The sequence below is a fragment of the Eschscholzia californica genome, unplaced genomic scaffold (genome assembly GCF_041429995.1).
Source record: "Eschscholzia californica isolate CP2 unplaced genomic scaffold, dmEscCali1.0.p SCAF_1, whole genome shotgun sequence".
In the NCBI taxonomy this organism is placed as follows: domain Eukaryota; kingdom Viridiplantae; phylum Streptophyta; class Magnoliopsida; order Ranunculales; family Papaveraceae; genus Eschscholzia; species Eschscholzia californica.
The window spans coordinates 21,356,834-21,378,690 of NW_028238198.1; the positions used below are offsets into that span (position 1 = coordinate 21,356,834).

Sequence of the window (21,857 nt, forward strand, 5' to 3'; positions counted from 1 at the left end):
AAAAAAAATTTACTCATCTCTCTCTCTCTCTCTAAAAATTCCGGCGAAGGGGGTTTCCCTTCGCCGGAATCTGGTCTGTTGAAGAAAGACTATTGAATTCATTACTCTAGTTCTGATTTTGATTTCTTAAGAGATACTTCATCTTCATCATTAGAAACCCTTGTTCTTTTACCATTAAATTCTTGTTCTGAATCTTCATTGGAACTAGATTTATTAGTATTCTTCTGGGTATAAGGGACTACGGAGAGTGGTTCTGGATTTAGAACCATAGTTTCTCCCTGTTCTAGAACTTCAGATTTAACAGTAACATCCATTGATTTCAAAGTATTCAGAAAAGTTAATGATCTATCTATCTTAAAGAGATAAATAATGGGAACAAGATTTTAGAGAGAAAGAAAGATAAAAAGCAATTAGATTTTCAGGGATTCACTAGAACTAACTAAAACAGAGAGAAAATCTAGAGATAAATTTTTTAGAGAGAGAAAGAGGGATGAAGTGTTTGAAGTGCAAATAGATTGTAGAGAGAGAGAGAGAGAGTTGAATAAAAGAGGAAGAGCTTAGAACCATTACAACAACGAGATGAATAAGATCCCTTCCCCCCAAATATCTATCTACCTATCCATTCACCTAACCGTCCATCCCCCAACCCCCACACATCTTCTTGTCTCTCCCTTCACTCCCCCACCATCCTTCTTCCTCCTTTCTCTAACCGGAAAACCGCTTTCCCAAACCACCTGGTGACCACCTGTTACCAGGTTTCCAACTCTGTTTCAAAACTACACTCCATAATATGTCTGGTGATTCTCTTCTTGGTTGGGGTGATGGTTATTACAAAGGTGAAATTGATAAATCAAATAGGAAAACAACACCATTGTCGTTAGCTGAACAAGTTCATCGGAAACAAGTTCTTCGAGATCTTCACTCATTGATCTCAGGTGTACCTGCTAGTTCTGAAGATGATCCTCTAGATGAAGAAGTTACAGATACAGAGTGGTTTTTTCTTGTTTCTATGACTCAATCTTTTATTAATGGTGGAGGTCTTCCTGGTCAAGCTTTTCTAAATTCATTACCTATTTGGTTAACTGGAGAAGAATAGGTCTGTTGAAGAACAGACCAGATCTGGTCTGTTCTTCAACAGACCAGATTCCGGCGAAGGGAAACCCCCTTCGCCGGAATTTTTAGAGAGGGAGAGAGATGAGTGAAAAAAAAAAAAAAAAAAATTTTTAAGTTTGAAGGTCGCCGGCCGGAAAATTTTCCGGCCGACGACCTTCATGATAATACTGACTTAGAGAGAGAGAGAGAGGTGAGTGAAAAAAAAAATTTTTTTTTTTTTTTAAGTTTGAAGGTTGCCGGCCGGAAAATTTTCCGGCCGGCGACCTTCATGAGAGTGCTGACTTGGAGAGAGAGAGAGGTGAGTTGGAGAGAGAGGTGACGTGGAGAGAGATGAGTGGTGGAGAGGGAAGTGAGGTGGAATTTAGGTTTTTGTTTTTTATTTTATTTTGAAAATATATTAATGGGAAGGGTAGTTATGACATTTCCATGAAAATAGGGGGCCATATTTGAATTTACAGAAATTTGGGGGCCATAAAGGAAGCTGGTCACAAAGTAGGGGGCCATATAGGAATTAACTCTTTTTTTTTTTGCAAAAGTAAATTTGTTTTTTTGTTTTATTATTTATCTTTTTTTTTTTCCTGTTTTTCTCATCTACACTCCCAGGATCATCCCTTTTTTGGGTATATGAAATAGGAGAGACTTCCTTAAGTCCATTCTTACGAAATATTTGGCTACTTAAAGATGGTCACTCACCGAAAGTCCGAAATGACTCTCTAAAGATGACCAATTTTCAATTCGGTCTCTTTTTTCGTTTTTCCGTCAGTCAACTTTAACTGTTGAGTTGTCTTCTTTCAATGGTATTCGTCGACGAGTAACCGACCGACCTTCGGTGACATGGAAAAGGGAAAGTGACAAAGGAAAGGGAAGGAAGAATTTTGATCCGATAATTAAAAATAATTCAACAGTTAAAGTTGATTGACAAAAAAAAAATAAAAAATAAAAACCAAATTGGATGTTAGACATCAAATTAACCAATAATTCTTTCAACAAAAAAAAAATTAACCAATAATTTAATATAATATTTTAATTTTGAAATTGTTATTTTATATCTTTTAGAATGTCATATTACTTTTTTTTTTTTTTTTTTTGCGAAATAGGGCTCATCATATACTTATTCAAAACAAATATCCGAAAGAACTTTCGATTTATCTACCTCCAACCGACTTAAAATGAAATTTGGGATCTGACGGGGTTCCCAGAGGCCAACTATTTCGACTAAAAAAGTATTTCGAGCAAGTCAATGCAAAACTCGATTGCGATTACAACCACAAACTCTAGTAGTAGTTTGAGCTTAAGAGCTACATTCCTCCTGAATTTCAAACATAATATACTGAATTTTCCAAGAAAAATCTGATTTAATTGTTGAGTGAACTTTAATGACTTGCATTGCATCTCCTTCAATAATCTCAGGTGTTCATCGTCTTCGATTAATAATCTAGACTGCGAGCACTCGACACCCTTATGCACTTTGTTTCTGCCAAAACGAGCCTCTCTCTAAAAATTGTGTATTTTTGTTTTGGTACGAATTTTTTTTATATTTAGGCCAAGAAGTCCACGAGATCTCATCAGTTGACTACTCGAGGAAAATCTAAGAGCTTCAAAGTCTTCGAATATCATCATCATAATCGATTTGGTCTTCTTCGTTTCTTCTTCTGTGAATCTCCGGCCAAAGAAAAGAGGAAGATGAGTTTATCACTATTACAAGGTTACTCTTCTGCTGAAGAAGAAGAAGAAGAAGAAAAATTTCAGGATTCATTCAGTGACGATGAAGACCAACTAGAAAACCCTAGTACTTATAATAATCATTCTAGAATTCAAAAACCCTTATTTGATCTTCCTATACCTTCTAAAGATTCTATTCTTCCATCTGCTTTTGATGTATTCTCTGAGGTACCCACCCATCTTCTTCTTTTGCCCTAATTTAAACTCACATGAATGATTAAAAGGTATGATTTTTGTGTTCTGATTTTGGGTTTGAATTGTTATAGGTTGCCGGACCACCTGAGTTTCTGAACAATTGCGTCGCCGAACATGTTCCTGCTAATAATAATGATCAGAGAGGGAGACGAGGTCGTCATAAAATGTGGAAGGAGAAGAAAGATCTACCAGCTGGTAAAGTCTCTAAAGCTTGTTTAAAACCCTAATTTTAATTGATTCTTCATGTCTATATAAGTTATCAGTTTTGAGCTTCAATCAGACATGGGTTTGATTTGTTCTACTTCTTTAGGGTTTAGAATTTCGAAATTATAATTGATTTGTTCGATTGTAATCCAAACTCAAATTGTATCACCTGCATTCATGTGAAGTTGGATTTGAAGACGAGTGAAGATAGAATATTTAGGGTTTTGTTTGCAACTCATGTATAGAATTTCCGCGGTCCTTCAATCGATGGAAATTCTAGTAGTCAGAGTTCTTTTTACCTGTAAGTTTTACTTCTTAGTAGCACAAATAGATGAGAGGTTTTTAAACGAGAAAAGAGGAGACAATCGAAGAAAAATCAATACGTTTGTGCTATATGGGTACAAGGTGCATTAGACAACAAATTTGTCTTGCTTGAGCTAAAAGTATTTCACTTAGATGCTAAATCTTTGATGAAAGTTACAAAGAGAAAATGTACGCACTAATCGGCTCGTCTTGGTAGAAAGATGGGATTCTAGGGGCCAATATCGTTAGAGATACCTACTCGGCAGACTGACTAAATTAGAGGTATTGTTTTTTTTTTTTTTTTGAAACTTTGAATTAATCATTAAAAGAGAAAACTATACAATGAGGGGGGGGGGGGGGGGGGGGGGGGGGGGGGGAGGTTAGCGGATATGTTGACCAATCCACGCCTCCCAATTGAAAACAACATCATTAAAACTAGCAGAGCCTATACAATTTAGATTTTTAGCCCAACCGTGGATAACTGACTTAATGTCCTCGACATCTAGGTTCGAGTTTACATTTCCTTCCTTGAAAGTCTTGTTATTACGATCTTTCCAAATGCTCCATACTATAGCTGCCGGGATGAGGTTCCAAACCTCTTTCTTGCCCCTCGGCTTAGGGGTATTCTCCCATTGATCGAAGAGGTCAGCAACCGAAGAAGGATTACACCATTTTATGCCTAGCGAGTTAAGAAAATAGGACCACAATCCTTGAGCAACCTTACAATGTATGAACAGATGAGCACTTGACTCCTCGCTTTCCTTACACATGATGCATCGATTGATGATCACAAATCCCCTACGTCTGAGCGCATCCACCGTCGGAACTCTATTGATGAACGTTGCCCAAAGCATAAATCCAACTCTCGGAGGGATACCCTTCCTACGAAGGATTTTCACTAAAGTTGGATGCATGATTTGGTCTCCTGATTCCATCATAGAATAACACGCTCTGACCGACAATTTCTCCTTCTCCTCCTTGATCCAAACCCTCGTGTCCTGGTCATCATTTAACCGCACCTCCTGTAGAGTTCGCAAAAGCTCCACATACTCCAAAACTTCCCAGTCATTCAGACTCCTCCTTGTTTGGATATCCCACACCCCAGCCTCTGTGTCCCACAACTCCCATAATCTCACCTTCTTCTCCGCCACAGCAGAGTAGGTGTTAGGGAAACGAACACTTAGCTTCTCGTTATCTAACCATGTATCCTCCCAGAACAAGATCTTCTGGCCATTACCCACCTTCCATTTGGTGATTCTTTTGAACTCTTCCACATTATTTTGGATTCCTTTCCAAACCCCACATCCATAAGATTGGTTCTTCACCTTCTTTGCCCAACTATTATAATCCTCACCATATTTATCTCCGATTACCTCCTTCCAAAGCTTACCATCCTCCTGCTCGAACCTCCACAGCCACTTAGATAGGAGAGCCTTGTTCATAGTCTTTAGATCTTTGATTCCCAGGCCCCCTTTGGGGCGGCCTAATTTCACTTTGCTCCACGCAGCCCAATGGAGCCTCTTGGATTCTGATTTTCCACTCCAGAGAAAATGGCACATCTTAGAGTCTATCACCCTCAATATACCCATAGGGATGGAGAACAGAGACAAGAAATACGTTGGTAATGCCTGCAGCACCGACTTCAGGAGTGTAAGTTTCCCACCTTTCGACAGAACATGACCTTTCCAAGAAGCCAACCTTCTGTTAACTCTTTCCAGAACCGGATCCCATAGAGACTTAGCCTTGTATCTATGTCCCAGAGGTAATCCTAAATAAGAAGTGGGCAGGGAAGCAACCGGGCATCCGAATCCTTCCATAACCTCCAGATTCCTTGGACCTCTCTCATTTTCTATAACCTCATAGATAAAAGACTTTTTCAAGTTAACCTTCAGCCCTGAACATAATTCATACCAGACCAATATATCACGCAACCTTGTAATCTGTTCCAGGTCTTCATCAAGAAAAAACAGAGTATCATCCGCGAATTGCAAATGATTGATCTTCCTACTCGAGGCAGTAGCTTGGAATCCTTTTATCCATCCTCTGAGCTCTGCTTGTTGCATGCACTGGCTTAAGACCTCTCCCACTAGAAGAAACAGAAGGGGAGATATAGGATCTCCTTGCCTGATCCCTCTCGAGCTCTGAAAAACCTTAGATGGTTGGCCATTGATCAAGACCGAGAAGGTAACCGACGAAATACATTTATATATCCATGCCCTCCATTTATAACCAAAACCCATGCGATTCATGATACTATACAAGAAGTCCCAGCTTATTCGATCATAAGCTTTCTCTAAGTCTGCCTTGAGGACAATACCTCTGGTACCTTGCTTTCTTCTCGAGTCAATCAGCTCGTTCGCTATCATAACCCCATCCAAAATTTGTCTACCTCCTATGAAAGCCCCTTGAAAAGGGGAAACAACTTTATCCATAACCGACGCCAACCTGGATGCAAGGACTTTAGATATGATCTTGTAAGTCCCTCCAACTAGACTAATGGGTCTGAAATCCGCAAAGGAAGAGCTTTGCTTCTTCTTAGGAATCAAAACAATGAATGTCTGATTGAGTCTCCAGTCCAACTCTGCCGACCCTGAGAAAGCCTCTACCATGTCCATGAATTCTTCCTTTATGATGTTCCAACATCTACTGTAGAACGAAATAGGAAAACCATCTGGGCCCGGAGCCTTATCTTTAGCAAGATCCGAAATTGCCTTTCTAACTTCCTCCTCTGTAAAACTCCTTTCTAGAACGTCCGCTTCGTTGGGGAGGAGATGTGGGAGATGCATCCCCTCAATGCCAGGTCTCCAAAAAGTCGGTTCACAATAGGTCTTAGAGAAATACGCGACTGCTTCCTTCATAATTTCTTCCTCCTTAGTGATGACCCCATTGTCCTGAATGATGATACTGATTCTGTTTTGTCTCGCCCTACACTTCATAATTTTATGGAAGTACGAAGTGTTCTTGTCGCCCTCTTTGAGCCACAGAGCCCTAGATTTCTGACGCATGCTAATCTCCTCCTGAGCCATCAGGCATTCTAATTCCTTTTTCATCTTTTTTCTATCTTCAAATTCTGGAAGAGATAAGGTTTGTTGTTCTTCCTTCTTATCTAACAAGCCTATGTCCGACTGTAAAAGCTTGAAGGTCTTATGGAACTTGTTGTGCTTCTCCCTTGACCAGCCTTTTAGCTTCCCTTTCAGAAATTGAAGTTTTCTCCAAAAAGTATTACTTGGAGACGACCCTATAGGGAGGGCCCACCAGATAGCAATTAGATCAAGAAACTCCGGATCCCTCATCCATCTCTCCTCCAACCTGAAAGGAGGCGGATTGGATTTAGTAATCTCTGTTCTCAGCAGAATAGGAGCGTGATCCGAGATAGGCCTAGGAAGGATGAGCTGCTCCACCTTAGGATATTTGATCTCCCACTCACCACTGATAAGGAATCTGTCCAAAACATTGAGGACCGGATCACTTTGGTTATTAGTCCATGAATACTCCATCCCTTGTTTGGGAAGGTCCATAAGGCCGTGACGATCAATCCACTCACCGAAGTCTCTCATGCTAGTAGTTAACTTTCTGCCCCTCTTTTTTTCATGGATAAAACGAATAACATTAAAGTCCCCCCCCACACACCATGGTAACCTCCATTTAGCTGAGACACTGTCCAGCTCCTTCCAAAACTCAGTCCTGAGATTACTTTGGCAAGGACCATAAACCCCCGAAAACACCCATTCAAAATCATCTAAAAGATTCTTGAAATGTAAAGACATACTATAAGTAGTTTTAAGTACTTCCTTAACTTCCATTAGATTACTATCCCAAACACACAAAATACCACCCGACGAACCTACTGCTGTGATGGCATCCCATCCACAGCGACCCTTACCCCAAACAGACCTAACAAGAGACTCAGACACTTCTACTACTTTAGTCTCCTGTAGACACAAAACAGAAACAGACAGATCCTTCACAACCTTCTTGACAGCTAACTGCTTGGCCGGACTGCCCAAGCCCCTGATGTTCCAACTAAGGAGGTTCTAGGGCATTTAAACTTGAAATCCCCCATGCTCGGAGCTGAGCGCGACCTGACCAAAGATGAAGGCGGATCCGACAGACCCCAAGTTAAGTTCTTCAGTTCCCTGTTCAACTTGCCTGGACTGGCCTTCTTCTCGACTCCGATCTCCTTTTCTTCTTCCTGAATAACAATAGCCATCCCTATTTTCTCCTTAGAACCAGAGCTGATCTCCTTGCTACCACTGGACTTACTCACCTGACTACCTCCTGGCTTAATGATGGCAAGAGGTGTTGTGTTTAGGACCTCCTCCTCCTGGGTTTCCTTCCTCTTTTTCTTACTGTGTTGTAACTCCACATCCTGCTCTACCAACAAATGAATCACCCTTTCATAGTCATCCGAACCCGAGAGCCCTAATTCCTTAGCAGTCTTAAAGAACTGGGCCATCCTAACATCCTCATCAGTGCCTGTAGCTTCAGGCTTCTCCTTTTCAACTTGACCAGTTGGAGTAGCGGGTTCTGCCCCCTTCTTCGGCCCAGATGACTTGGGGCGCCTATAATTTTTGGAGATAGTCCTTTTGATCGTTGGGACCCTTCCCAAGGACCACAACTTTTTCTTGTGCATGTCATGACTTTTCCTAAGTCTCTTGTACGTTATTGACTTAGTCCATTTGTTTGAATCATTGACTATCCTGGTCATAGACTCCACCATGTCTGGTCTGATTTCTATCCCTCTCATTTCAGGCATTGCATGCAGCTTCCGGGTTACTTCCTCCGTACGTACTTCCTTAGCCTCACCAACTTTAGATTTGCCTTTTCTAGGATCTCTCTTGGGGCTCGCGACTGTCTTATCTTTGACAACTTCAGTCTCCATCACCTTTTCCTGAGGTAAGTCTGTATCCATAGGTTCAGCAGTAGGGTTATGTACCTGATTGTTGGGACTCGAGACCCTGTCATCAACCTTCGTCTTCTCCGGTACCGGGACCTGGTTATCCGACGAGCATAACACCGACGTATCCTGTCTCCTTTCAGCAACCACTTCCGTTTTGATCCAAATCTGATAGCTTTCGCCATCCACCAACAGAGTCTTCCTCTCCTAGATGGATCCGTTTGGCTTTACATCCACCGAGACTCCAGCATAATGAAGATCCAGAAGATGTGTTGTCAATTTGGTCGAAGCTTTTCTAGTGAAAGATATCGAACAGAGTCAAACTTCCACCAAGATAATTTGGAACATATTAATGTAACTTGACTAAACTAATGTTGCTATTATTGATAAGCTATTTAGTTGGCTGTTGAGATAGTCCTACTACGTTCTTTACGGACTTTTGTTTTAACCTTTCTGATGGAATTACTAAATTGTGGGAATGACCAATTTTATGAAAAACTCTACGCCAGCATTGCGTACTTTATGTGGACACCACATGTAAATTGTATACGCAGGAAACAATTTTTTTGTATATCGCTATATCTTGAAACTAATACTTGCATTTTCCGCTCGCTTTTTTCTTGTATCTTCGCTCCTTTTGTGATATTGAAAGTTTGGCACAGCATTTAGATTCTGAAGTTTGTTTTTTCATTTTCTAGGTGTAGTGGTGGAGGCCAAAGCTCAAATTACAGGAATTCGTGAGCGAGTAAGGAGCGACATTGGCCAGCCTCCATCATCAACATCGGACAAAGGATCTACAATAGCTCTTGAAGGCAAGCGCGTGGTTTCAGCAACAAATCCAGATGCAAAAGATGCTGCTGATCTTTTGAGGTATGTACTCTTGTTCCTCCAAAATTTACCTGAAACTGGTGTGGACAAACTACAGATATTTTCATTTTGTTTCAATTGAAATTCTTCATTTCTGATTTAAGCAGTTGGGCGGGATCTGACATGGGCTCGGGCGCTCGGCCGAGTACAACTAATTCCTATACGTATACGTCTGTGTATATGTACCTCCAAATATATACACGTGTATCAATATGTATATCTGTATAGGATATTTTTTAAACACAGGCCACAAAAGTTACATAATAATTCAAATTAAGCTTCTCAAGATTCATAGGTAACAACTAACTGGGGGTTGGGTGTTCGGCATTGGGTAAAATCGTGCTACCCCTATGCCGATCTAGTCCAATGTTACCTGAATGCAGTTTGCTTAGGTAAGTGGTATGGGCACCGTACGTACATGATACATTACCATGTGAGTATCTGGTACGCTAGGGGTATACTCTTTGGTATGCTATTTTCAGTTTCGGTACATTTTGGGCTATTTTCATAGACGATATATAGTCTCTATGATGCATATATATATTAGTTAAACATACTCCCAGAGTCTCAGACATTCTATCTCCACAAAACTTAAAGTTTTTACTGGTTAACTAGCAAAATCATGGATTAGTTAAAGCTGAAAATTCCGGTACACCAAATTTGGAGTACTGGGTTACGAACCTACATTTAGAGGGTACGGGAGAACTGGTACGCGGTACGTAGGGGGAGGTAGAGATTCCGGTAACATAGAACTAGGCGACAAGTTACTAGGGTGGATAAGCAAATCATTCCGGTAACATAGAACTAGGCGACAAGTTACTAGGGTGGATCAGCAAATCCCAACTACTATGTTTGCGACTCTGCTTAAGAAATGAAAAACTAACATCAGAATTCTTGATATTCTATGGGCCAAAACAGTTCTAACATTCTGCACTTTTTCTGAAAACTCTACTAGTTAACAGAGTCTTCATTCTACATCCTAATCGTATCCATCGACTCTTCTACAGTAGTTTATGAACGATCTATGCACTCTTATATCTAAAAATGAACGAATCTGTTTCAGGATGTGTTTACAATGTGGGATACCGAAGACCTTTTCCAATGCAAGAGGGATGGTTTGTCCTGTATGTGGTGATCGTCCTCCAGTGGAGAAGAGCGAAGAACCTGAAAAGAGAAAAGGGTCGGCAATCAAAGATAAAGAAAAGAACAAGCGAATGAAAGGTCAATCATCTCATGCTACTTGGAAGAGTGAAACTGAGATGCAGCTTCGTCAACAATTTGATTAGTTAGACCCCGATTAAAAAGGGGAAAGTTAACTTAGACATGTAACATATTTTTCGGCTATTCTGTGCCTGTACTTTAGTTTGAGATTATGGGGTTTCATAAACTAGTTATGTTCCATCTTAATGTTGTAGTCTATGTCTGACTATAAGTCATGGTTTCAGCTCAAAATATTCTTGGGAGAAAATATGCAGGTGACTGAAAAATATCCTTTTTAGCTGATTCTGGTTTCCACCACTTCGAGTTGCTGTTCATGCAATAGCATGCAACCTAAACTTCCATTTTTTCAAAGAAAATTCCATCTCAACCAAGTGTCAAACACCATTTGGTCGACCACACAATGTTTTTAAACTATGCTATAAAACCATTTTTCTTTTCATATGCCATCTTATCTTTGTGTCCAACTCAAGTATATCAAGGACTGCCCCCTTGAATAGCTCCTGCGGATAGTAGAATCACTTGTTCATAACGCTCGATTAAAGCACTAAGCACCATATACGTGGAACTTTCCCACTAATGGAGGCCACAATGCATTATGACAATGCATTATGAAAGTCCTATGACAACGAAACGTGTGCAACATGCCCTTTCACATGTGTTAGGGCGGCTGTAGGAGTCGTCTCTAGAGTATTTCTCACTTTCATGCCTACTAGTTAAGCTAGACGACCTCCCCATCCATAACGTCACAAGTTGGCTACTTTCACATGGAAACATTGTTTTCTTAGTGAATATTGCCCCTTCGGCCCCATACTCCTTGGGCACGAGTGCAACCCATTTATACCTTTCCTCTGGACTAGTACATTGCCATGTCTTGAAGAACCTACATGTGTTTCAACCCTCTAATCTACATATGTTTCAACCATTTTTGGCATAAATCACGACCTACTGGCTAGATAAACGAACTCCCCCGTCCATAAGATCAAGGAGACATGCCCGTTGGCACATGTAAAGAGAGAAACCACCTCCCTCCACATTACGAACATTTACACTAGAATATTTCCACATGGAAACATCGTTTTCTTAGTGAGTACTGTCTATCTGGCCCCATACTTCGTGACCATGAATGCAATCGTTTGTAGACCTCCGAACCAATGTGTGCCGTCGCCCGTCAAGTGCTTTATCCTCAAGACCCTACTAATGTTTCGCCCTTCCAGTTTAAATTCGCTCTAGCGCATCTTGACATGCCATTTTCCCTCATAACTCACAACTTAAGCTTCTCTAGACGAAAAGGTCCTGACTCCACAAGAGTATGAAACATGAACACACACCCTTTTCTTTTCTTTTTTTATCTTTTGGTCGTGGTCAATTGACCAAGTCAAAAATAGAAGTGATTTGGCGGTGCTACTGAAATTTACTAGTCTCACCAGCGGATCTGATTTTCCTTCTCTATACCACTTCTCACTGACCGCTCCTCTCTCTCTCTCTCTCTCCGCTGGTGATGCAGGCGAAAGTAGCGGCGGAGAACTTACCTCCATAGTAACTGCGGCGGCCGGAGCTGTTGTGAGGAAGAAAGATAAAGAGTTGTTACTGTTACTCTTAGAATCAGAGTCAAGGTTTTGTAAAATTAGAACAAAACCCTAGAAAAAACCCTGATAACAAAGCAACCCTAAAACTTTCTTACCCCAAAATGACGAAAGTGTATGGTACAGGAGCTTACGATTTCAAGCGACACAGAGTCGCTGAGTACCCAGTTGTACCAGATAGACCTCCTGAGCAAAAACCTAGTGCTAATATTTCGAATTCAATTTCACTTGTTGAAATCCAAGGGCATAAGTTAACAAAAATAGCTTCTAGTAATTGGGCGAAAATGGGTGATTCAAAAGCTTCATCTTTTAATCCTGATCTTGTTAAAGAGATTTATGAAACTGAGCTTTTAGTTAGAGAAGGTCATAAAACTGTTCCTTTACAAAAGGTTATGATTTTAGAGGTTAGTCAGTACTTGGAGAATTATCTTTGGCCTAATTTTGATCCAAAAACAGCGGGTTTCGAGCATATAATGTCTATGATACTTATGATCAATGAGAAGGTAATGTTCTTAATGCTAAGATTTCAATTTTGCGAGTTTAATTGAGTTTTAATTGAGTTTAATTGAGTTTGTTCTTATTGTTTTGCAGTTTAGAGAGAATGTGGCAGCTTGGATGTGCTTCTATGATAAAAAAGATTTGTTCAAGTCATTCTTAGAGAGGGTTCTTACGCTTAAAGAACAGGTGTGAATTGTATGCATTATAATTAGAAACTTGAGGGACTCCAAATTATCTTCTAAATTTTCAATTTAGTTTTCTTTGTCGACTCTCAATCTCTGTTAGATACTTAAATATTCGTTTCTATGGTTTTGTTTGTTGTTGTAGGGAAGAATCTTAAGTATAGCAGAGAAGACAAATTACTTGCTTTTTATGATTAACGCATTTCAGGTATGCTTTAGTTCATTCTACTATATGTAGTTCATAGAGGTTTTAACTGTGGCAACGCTGGTTTGTCTATATATCATAGTTATTTTGATTTTGGTGATTATATGTTGATATATTATGCTAAAGCCGTGATCATTTGTTGTGCTTGTTATTTGACTTGAATGCCTATAAGCTTGGCTTTATCTGCCTTCTGGATAATAGGAGGGTTACATGACCAAGGTAGTAAGGAAATTAGAAAGAAAATCAAGTCATCCTAAACATATTAAAGAATTTCTTCAGAACAAATTGATAGCTTCGGCGCGGTGGTGATTCTCTCTTCGATATTTCACTCATAAGTCTCCTACAGGAATGGATTTTCAATTTTCATAGAAATCCAGTTTGTTCAATTCATAAAAATCCAGTTTGTTTAAGGGTCCACGGGTTTTAGGCCCAAATAAAATTCAAAAAGGGATTAAGGTCCAATCTTCCCAGAAAATAGGATTTTAGTCCCTTTCCCTTTTGTAAGAAACATTGTTGATACATAATGTGTTATGTATGACACATATAAAATAAAATGAAATAAAGTATGAAACTTTAACAATAAATAACACGTTATTTATAAAACAAAGCAAGAATCAATAATCAGAAAAACACTGTAACTTTGACATCTAGACATACTTTGACTATACTAAATGTGTTTTGTTATAGAATATATGTAATTGATACTAAATAACGTGTATATTGCGAAACAGATAGTAAGTTTGAAATCAATCGAAAAAATCCGAGAAAAAAAGAAAGAGAATTTTGGGGATTGGTTTTCAAAATGAGTTTTGGTGTTAATGGGTATTATGATTAAATACAAATGATAGAGATCTGTTTTTTCTATAGAGATGGGTCAATTTCGACTAAATATCCATTATAATTTTGGCTTAAAATCCTATATTGATATTAGCGTGGACTAAATGTGTGTTTAGGTGTAGATTTTTGGACTAGGAACCCAAAAATTATTTGTTTAACATGCTCCATCTATTGTTATCAATTTTTTGATTAAAAACATAATTCGTAATGAGTGGCAATCAAACTATAGAGGGTGATTTATTCACATTCTACACTTTGGTAGAGACATTGGTCTTACACATAGCTGAAGTAGATTGTGTGTTCGGACGATGAATTAGAATTGCGTCAAATCATAAGTTTATAGGTCAATAACACATTAACTGATCCTTTTTGGTACTTGCTTGCTGTTTATGTTTCATTTTATATGCTTGAGTTTGTTTTCTTGTGCCTTTTTTATTTTTAGATGCATTATGTTATTAACAGTTAAACGTTTCAAAAAAATTATGTTATTAACAGTTACTCTAACCAAGGAATGAAATTTTGGTAAACATGGAAATGACCGAAATATTTGAAATTTATTTCATTGACAAGACATTGTTCAGAAACTTAGTTAAATTTCGGTTGCTATGGAGGCGGAAATATTTTGCTCATTTAAATTGAAGAATTGAAGAACTTTAATAGAAATTGATCCTAACGACCTTATTTTACATTTTACTCTTGATTCTTGATTCAGAGTTTGGAAGATGAGATTGTTAGCGAGACTGTATTAAAGTTAGTAAGTCTGCAATCTTGGCATTGCTTGTCATATGGCCGATTTCAGGTATAATCAATTCCTTGGTTTCCGTTTAGTAGGAAGTGTAGGATGCAAATTAACCGCATATTCTATAATGGTTTTGGTTGACGATTTAATTTGTTTTTTCATCTGAAGATGGAGCTGTGCCTCAATCCTAATTTATTGAAGAAATGGAAAAAGATGACTAAAAAAGAAGCTAAAGAGGCCAAGAAACATGGAGAGGCTTTTGACCCTTCAAGTACACTGGAAGTGAAATTCATGAAGAATCTAATTGAAGAATTTCTGGAGGTATCTTTTTGATGTTCTAAGCTAATGCCGTAATATGTAGTCATAGTTCTATGAGGATATCCCAAGCTTAATCCTGATTATTTGATTATTAAAATGAAAAGATTGTCATACATGCTACTTTTTTTTGTAGATACTCGATTCCGATGTCTTCCCACAGAAGCAATCTGATCATGAAAATAATCTGCTTGGTGGATATGGACAAGTTGATAATGCTTCTGTCTTGTACTGCGAGAGATTTATGGAATTTCTAATTGATCTGTTAAGCCAATTGCCTACGAGGAGGTATTGTCGCAAACTAAGCCAACTATATTTTGTTATTTTGCTTTTCGTCAATCAGGGTCTAAATGTCTACCCTTTTGCGCAACTGAAATGGCTACTTTTTGTCTGAATGAGCCAAAAAACTAATTTAAATCTTAAATGCGATATAACACCCTCCCCTGCACTCCACCTTTTTACAATTTATTTCACGATGTCCCTTCGCTCAGTTCACTATGAGGCATGAGGAAGTATACTTCTATAAGTTGCGAAAAGGTTAACAGATGTATCTATGATATCTAGGCAAGACTGTTGACCTGAAAAATTTCATTATCTATGTGAATAACAATTTCTTGCTTGAAAATGTTCTCCTGTATTACTATTTACTCATTTCATGTTGCCAACTGGATGTTGTTAGTCTTTTTGGTTGGCGCGGGAAATAGGTCGCTAAATGATTTTCAGGATATTCTAGCTGAACAACCATATGGTTCCTCATACAAGTATCAGTATTGGAAACTGGTACAAGTCGTTCAGTACAGTAGGCGGAAAAAGGCCAATATGGGGATCCTAGATTTGACTGTATACATTATCTTTTCTTGTCGTAGTTGTTACTTGTTAGATCCCCCAGTTTGGCGTACATTTATTTACTTCTGAACCACCCATTGTCACATTATAAACTGTAGACGTTAATCTAGAGTAGTAATTTACTCGATCGTGTGCAACGTTCACACGACATGCATATACAAAATCTTGCATAATACCTGCTGAAGTTCATGCAGTATCCGAGCTGATATAAGTATGACGTATCTGGTACGAAAATACATTGTAAAAAGGAGTATCCGTGTCACATAGATCTTCATTGGTAGTTATATTCAAGTGTCATTTCTATCTTGCAGGTTTCTGAGGCCCATTGTTGCTGATGTTGCTGTTGTTTCCAAATGTCATTTAAGTGCTCTTTATAACCATCCAAAAGGGAGGCTTTTTGGACAATTGGTTGACTTGCTACAGTTTTATGAAGGTTTTGAGATTGATGATCACGTTGGGACTCAGTTGTCTGATGATGATGTGCTGCTTGGGCACTACTACCGCCTTCAGGCTTTCCAGTTATTGGCTTTTAAGAAAATTCCCAAGGTTTGCGGATTGTATTGTACTTGTAGATGATGATTTAGTAGAAATCACAGTTCACATAAGTTTTAGTCACTTATTGTTTTGTGGCAATTGTAGATGAGAGAGATTGCATTGGCTAATATTGGTTCGATTCACAAACGTGCTGATCTAACAAAGAAATTGTCTGTACTTTCTCCTGAAGTGCTGCAGGATGTGGTTTGCAATAAGGTATGTAATAAAGCATATATAACAGTTGTTTATGTTTTTTTTCCATTAAGCTGTTCTAAGTGTCTTGGCTAACATCAATTTCTTTACAGCTCAAATTGGTATCCACTCGAGATCCTTGGGCTGAAAGGGTCGATTTTCTTATTGAAGTCATGGTCTCCTTTTTCGAAAAACGTCAGTCCCAGAAGGAAGCTATAAATGCTCTTCCACTTTACCCAAATGAGCAGATAATGTGGGATGAGAGCCTTGTACCAAGTATCAATTACTCCGGAGAAGGGTGTCTGGCACTTCCAAAGCTCAACCTTCAGTTTCTAACCCTTCATGATTATCTTTTGAGGAATTTCAATCTTTTCCGTCTTGAATCAACATATGAGATTCGAGAAGATATTCAGGAAGCCATCCCTCACCTTCTTGCGTATATAAATAATGAGGGCGACACTTCATTTCGTGGATGGTCAAGGATGGCAGTGCCAATCAGAGAATTCAGGATTAAGGAGGTAAAGCAGCCAAATATCGGAGAAGTCAAGCCATCATCTGTTACAGCAGCAGTCACATTCAGTATTTCAAATTACAAAGCACAAATTCGATCAGAGTGGAATTCACTTAAGGAGCATGATGTGTTATTTCTACTCTCAATTCGTCCATCATTTGAGCCTCTAAGCTCAGAAGAAGCGGCGAAGTCGACTGTGCCAGAGAGGCTTGGTCTTCAATTTGTACGTGGGTGTGAAGTTATCGAGATCCGTGACGAGGAAGGAGGTCTCATGAACGATTTCACTGGTCGAGTGAAAAGAGATGAATGGAAACCCCCTAAAGGTGAACTGCGAACAGTAACAGTTGCCCTAGATACAGCACAATACTATATGGATGTTAATGACATCGCAGAAAAGGGGGCGGACGATGTTTATGGGACATTTAATATATTAATGAGGAGAAAACCCAAGGAAAACAACTTCAAAGCAATTTTGGAGTCAATAAGAGACCTCATGAATGAATCTTGTATCGTTCCTGATTGGTTACACAATATATTCTTGGGCTATGGGAACCCTTCTGCTGCTCAGTGGACGAATATGCCTGATCTGCTCGATACTGTAGATTTCAAAGACACATTTATTGATGCCGAACATCTAAGAGAGTGTTTTCCAAATTATCAGGTAGTTTTGATCTCCGATCTCCTTGACAATGTGGGTTTAAGGATTTTAAGCATATTGTTATTCACTATTTGTCCATTAGCATTGAAGGGTATGCACTTACGCTTATTGCCGAATGCGTTCTAATTGTTTAAACCATTTTATAGGTTTCCTTTATGAATCAAGAAGGCACAGAACACTTGCATCCAGAACCCCCATTCCGGATTAAGTTCCCAAAGACACTAAAGAGCAGTGTTCATGCACTTCCAGGGAATAAAAAACCCGTTATAGATGCATTGAATGATGTCAATATGGTAGATGCAGGTTCTGAGCAAGAAAACCTCATTGTTGAGGCCTATGTCCCTCCTGACCCGGGGCCATATCCCCAAAATCAGCCTAAAAAGAACTCAGTTAGATTTACACCTACCCAGGTACTTACTTTCCTGTATTTTCATGTTATATATTTGAGTACGCTTCTCATGCACTATTTAGGAACTATGGTTATTGGTAAAATCAAATGTGTTCAGTTCACTCTTCTAGTATTAAAAAATGATAAACAGAACTCCTTTTAGTTTTTTTCTTCAAAAAACAGTTCGCCTTTCCACTAACTTGAAAAATTAACAAGTGCGTGAACAATGGTGATGTTGATAGTTGGAGGTAAAGTTTTAAAAACCAGGGTAAACTTAGTGACTTTTACTGGAGTGATTTATATCTGACACCAATACAGGAAACTGTCTAACTCGCAACTTGGATATAACGATCAAAACAATAAATGAGTTACTATTGAAAACTATTGTTGTTCCATCAATTATCTAGTTCTGAAACTTATCTGAATACTAACAAAGAAATTCATTCTTCTGTGTTGCAGGTTGGAGCTATTATCTCTGGTATTCAGCCAGGTTTAACAATGGTTGTTGGTCCTCCTGGTACTGGAAAGACTGATACAGCCGTGCAAATCTTAAATGTACTTTATCATAATTGTCCATCTCAGCGAACACTGATAATTACTCATTCAAATCAAGCTCTGAACGATCTTTTCGAAAAGATAATGCAGGTTTGTTTATGCTCTTTAAAACATCTAGTGTAAGGATTATTGTCTGTAGGCTTGCGCGGTAAGGTTAAGAGTTTAGAGTGTCATTTCCCTTATCGAGGCTCAAGTGAACTTCCAAATTCTAGAAGCTTCCCTTGGGATTTCTACATTGATTCTAAGACTGTCATCTATAGGACAAATTAAAACCAGTCTTGAATAGTCTCTGATAAATTTATGACTTTCTAGTTTCTACAGGTGCTCTTGTTTGTTCAAATTCAATAGAGACATTAAATTCCTTTGTAATTGGAAACATCGCCCAGTTCCCTAGTAGAAAGTTCTTTCTTCACTTCATATTTGTCTTTCTATTAATTTTTTTTTCTTCCGCTTCCAGAGGGATGTCCCAGCTAGATATCTCCTCCGTCTAGGTCAAGGAGAGCAAGAGCTAGCAACTGATCTTGATTTCAGCCGGCAAGGCCGAGTAAATGCAATGCTTGTTAGACGTTTGGAGCTACTTGCCGAAGTAGAAAGGCTTGCAAGATCTCTCCAGTTGCCAGAAGATGTGGGCTATACCTGTGAAACTGCTGGTTACTTTTGGCTGCTCCATGTTTACTCACGGTGGGAGCAATTCCTTGCAGCTTGTGCACAAAATCAAGATAAACCCACATTTATCAAAGACCGATTTCCCTTTAATGAGTTCTTCACAGACACTCCTCAACCAGTGTTCTTGGGCGAATCATTCGAGAAAGACATGCGTGCAGCTAAGGGTTGCTTCCGACATCTTAAAACAATGTTCCAAGAACTGGAAGAGTGTAGGGCATTTGAATTGCTAAAGTCAACAGCTGACCGAGCCAATTATCTGATGACTAAGCAAGCAAAGATTGTAGCTATGACTTGTACTCATGCAGCTCTCAAGAGAAAGGATTTCCTTGAAGTAGGGTTTAAATATGACAACTTGCTAATGGAAGAAAGCGCCCAAATCTTGGAAATCGAGACTTTCATTCCTATGTTGCTTCAAAGACAGGAAGATGGCTATGCACGACTAAAACGCTGCATATTAATAGGTGATCATCACCAGTTACCTCCAGTTGTGAAGAACATGGCTTTCCAGAAATACAGCCATATGGACCAGAGCTTATTCACGAGATTTGTTCGCCTGGGTATCCCTTACATTGAGCTCAATGCACAAGGTAGAGCAAGACCAACGATAGCCCAGCTGTATAATTGGAGATATAGGGAACTAGGAGACCTTCCTTATGTTCGGGATCAAGCTATCTTTCAAAAAGCTAATGCTGGATTCTCTTATGATTATCAGCTGGTCGATGTTCCTGACCATCACGGCCGAGGTGAAAGTGCCCCTTCTCCTTGGTTTTATCAAAACGAAGGGGAGGCCGAGTATGTTGTCAGTGTATACATATATATGCGTTTATTGGGATACCCAGCAAGTAAGATTTCGATCTTAACCACTTACAACGGACAGAAACTTCTGATTCGTGATGTGATCAGTAGACGGTGCACACCATATGACTTCATTGGTCCACCTAACAAGGTTAGTTCTTGCTAATTAAATTATCTTGTAATCTATTATTAACGCATGTGGGTTTTAGTTGTCGAAGTTCTTGCTGGAAACTTCCGTATTGGTGCACGAATTCATTATAGCTGTTCTTTTTTTTGAATATCTTAAAATAGGGGTATACAAGGTAGAGTATTAGATCGAATATGACTGTATCCGTACCTTGTATCCGATAAGCTCTCCAATATGCGAATTCGAATTGATATCCAACGGATTCCGAGTTCTTTTATTCGAATTTGATATCTGATTGAAGAACACATAATATATATATTTTTTGTCTATAAGCTTTGTTAAGCTCTACGATAGATTAATGAAACTAGTCTAAGCCTATGGTTATTATAAATATGTAATCTATTGTAACTGAATACCGATAATTATCGGATGTTGTCGTATTGGAATCTCAATTTGATAGGGATGATATCCGGTAACAATATTCTCGAGATTACTTTCTAGTAATTATATACAAATTCAAATAGAGTTTTTTCGAATATCAATTGACACGCATACTGATGATGCATTGTGTGGTAATCTTTTTGGCAGGTTACTACTGTTGACAAGTTTCAAGGTCAGCAAAATGACTTTATTTTACTATCTCTAGTTCGAACTCGTTTTGTTGGTCATCTCCGTGATGTTAGAAGATTGATCGTTGCCATGTCTCGAGCACGATTTGGAATGTATGTCTTTTGCCGTCGTTCATTATTCGAACAATGCTATGAACTACAACCTACCTTCCAACTTCTGCTTCAGAGACCTGATCAACTCGCCTTGAATCTCGATGAGACCTCTTCATATACAGAACGAACTGTTGGAGACACTGGAAGGATCCATTTTGTTAGAGGAACAAATGAGATAACCAGCACCGAAGAGATGGCTAGTATCGTTAATCACAAAATGCACCAGATTTACCAGGTAAAGCAGTACTCTTATTTTACTCCTTCCTCTGCTCTCTCTCTCTCTCTCTCTCTCTTCATTGAGTTAGAAAATTGATTAGTTTTATTGGTATTAGGCCCGACTCATGATTACCCAGTATGGCGGAGGTCCAGCCTATGTTGAGCCCGAAGAGGATGAAGATGTAGCCATTGAAGAGGCTCCTACAGAGAATGGAGAAGTAACTGAAAGTAAGTCGAATGATGAAGCTTTGGTGGCGAGTGATGACGTAAACAGAGATAAACCTAAAGATGAAGCTGACATGGCTGAAAGTGGAGACGTAAATGATAGTAAGCCGAGCAATGAAGTTGACATGGCGGAGAGTGAAGATGTAAATGGAAGTAAGCGGACCGATGAAGCTGACATGGAGGAGTGAATCCAACTGCAGTACCATGCTAAATTTTAGATTACATTACCAGAGCCTGTTATAATTAAAACGACAGAAAATGCTTCTCCAGTGGTAGTAGATGACCTAATATCATTCCTGCTACTCATTTAATCGGATCTTGTTCTGATATTTTACGTCCATCTGTAAAAGAATTGCATCGTTTCTGTAATGTAAAACGTGTGTACTGAAAATTTTGAATGCAGAATCAATTTAACACTTGAAATCTTGGTTTATGTTTAGCCTCTATATTTCAGAACTGATTTGCAAATTTCTTCACTTGTTTATATCAGTAGAGTTGCCCTAGCTCTAAGTATCAGGTGTTAGAGTTTGGGGGATATAAT

General features: G+C 38.9%; 2 protein-coding genes and 1 pseudogene across 3 annotated transcripts; all 3 read left to right on the forward strand.

Annotated features, from left to right (window-relative positions):
• Nucleotides 1-790: 790 nt before the first annotated feature.
• LOC147565092 (transcription factor MYC2 pseudogene) lies at nt 791-1,096 on the forward strand (annotated as a pseudogene).
• Nucleotides 1,097-2,420: 1,324 nt separating this feature from the next.
• Nucleotides 2,421-10,753, forward strand: LOC147565093 (plant/protein). 2 transcript variants are annotated; one of them, XM_086651601.1, is made up of 4 exons: nt 2,421-3,003; nt 3,102-3,225; nt 9,133-9,304; nt 10,365-10,753. In XM_086651601.1, exons 1-4 carry the CDS (start codon nt 2,797-2,799, stop codon nt 10,585-10,587), a joined length of 726 nt encoding a protein of 241 aa, XP_086507727.1. In that variant the 5' UTR covers nt 2,421-2,796; the 3' UTR covers nt 10,588-10,753. The 2 variants fall into 2 exon arrangements, 1 of the variants encoding a protein (XP_086507727.1); XR_015230108.1 differs by having other exon boundaries at nt 2,681-3,003; nt 9,133-10,073; nt 10,125-10,505.
• Nucleotides 10,754-11,604: 851 nt separating this feature from the next.
• EMB2765 (P-loop containing nucleoside triphosphate hydrolases superfamily protein) lies at nt 11,605-21,739 on the forward strand. The gene is made up of 14 exons (XM_086651602.1): nt 11,605-12,608; nt 12,697-12,789; nt 12,931-12,993; nt 14,540-14,626; nt 14,735-14,887; nt 15,018-15,169; nt 16,039-16,273; nt 16,367-16,477; nt 16,567-17,625; nt 17,769-18,032; nt 18,470-18,655; nt 19,023-20,177; nt 20,742-21,110; nt 21,208-21,739. The coding sequence occupies exons 1-14, from the start codon at nt 12,210-12,212 to the stop codon at nt 21,502-21,504; spliced, it is 4,623 nt and encodes a 1,540-aa protein (XP_086507728.1). The 5' UTR covers nt 11,605-12,209; the 3' UTR covers nt 21,505-21,739.
• The last annotated feature ends 118 nt before the right edge of the window (nt 21,740-21,857 follow it).

Coding starts and splice junctions, on each gene's coding strand:
- LOC147565093 (XM_086651601.1), top strand. CDS start 2,797: ATGAGTTTATCACTATTACAAGGTTACTCTTCTGCTGAAGAAGAAGAA. Junction 3,004..3,101: donor CTTTTGATGTATTCTCTGAG/GTACCCACCCAT, acceptor GAATTGTTATAG/GTTGCCGGACCACCTGAGTT. Junction 3,226..9,132: donor GAAGAAAGATCTACCAGCTG/GTAAAGTCTCTA, acceptor TTCATTTTCTAG/GTGTAGTGGTGGAGGCCAAA.
- EMB2765 (XM_086651602.1), top strand. CDS start 12,210: ATGACGAAAGTGTATGGTACAGGAGCTTACGATTTCAAGCGACACAGA. Junction 14,627..14,734: donor TGTCATATGGCCGATTTCAG/GTATAATCAATT, acceptor TTTCATCTGAAG/ATGGAGCTGTGCCTCAATCC. Junction 14,888..15,017: donor TAATTGAAGAATTTCTGGAG/GTATCTTTTTGA, acceptor TTTTTTTTGTAG/ATACTCGATTCCGATGTCTT.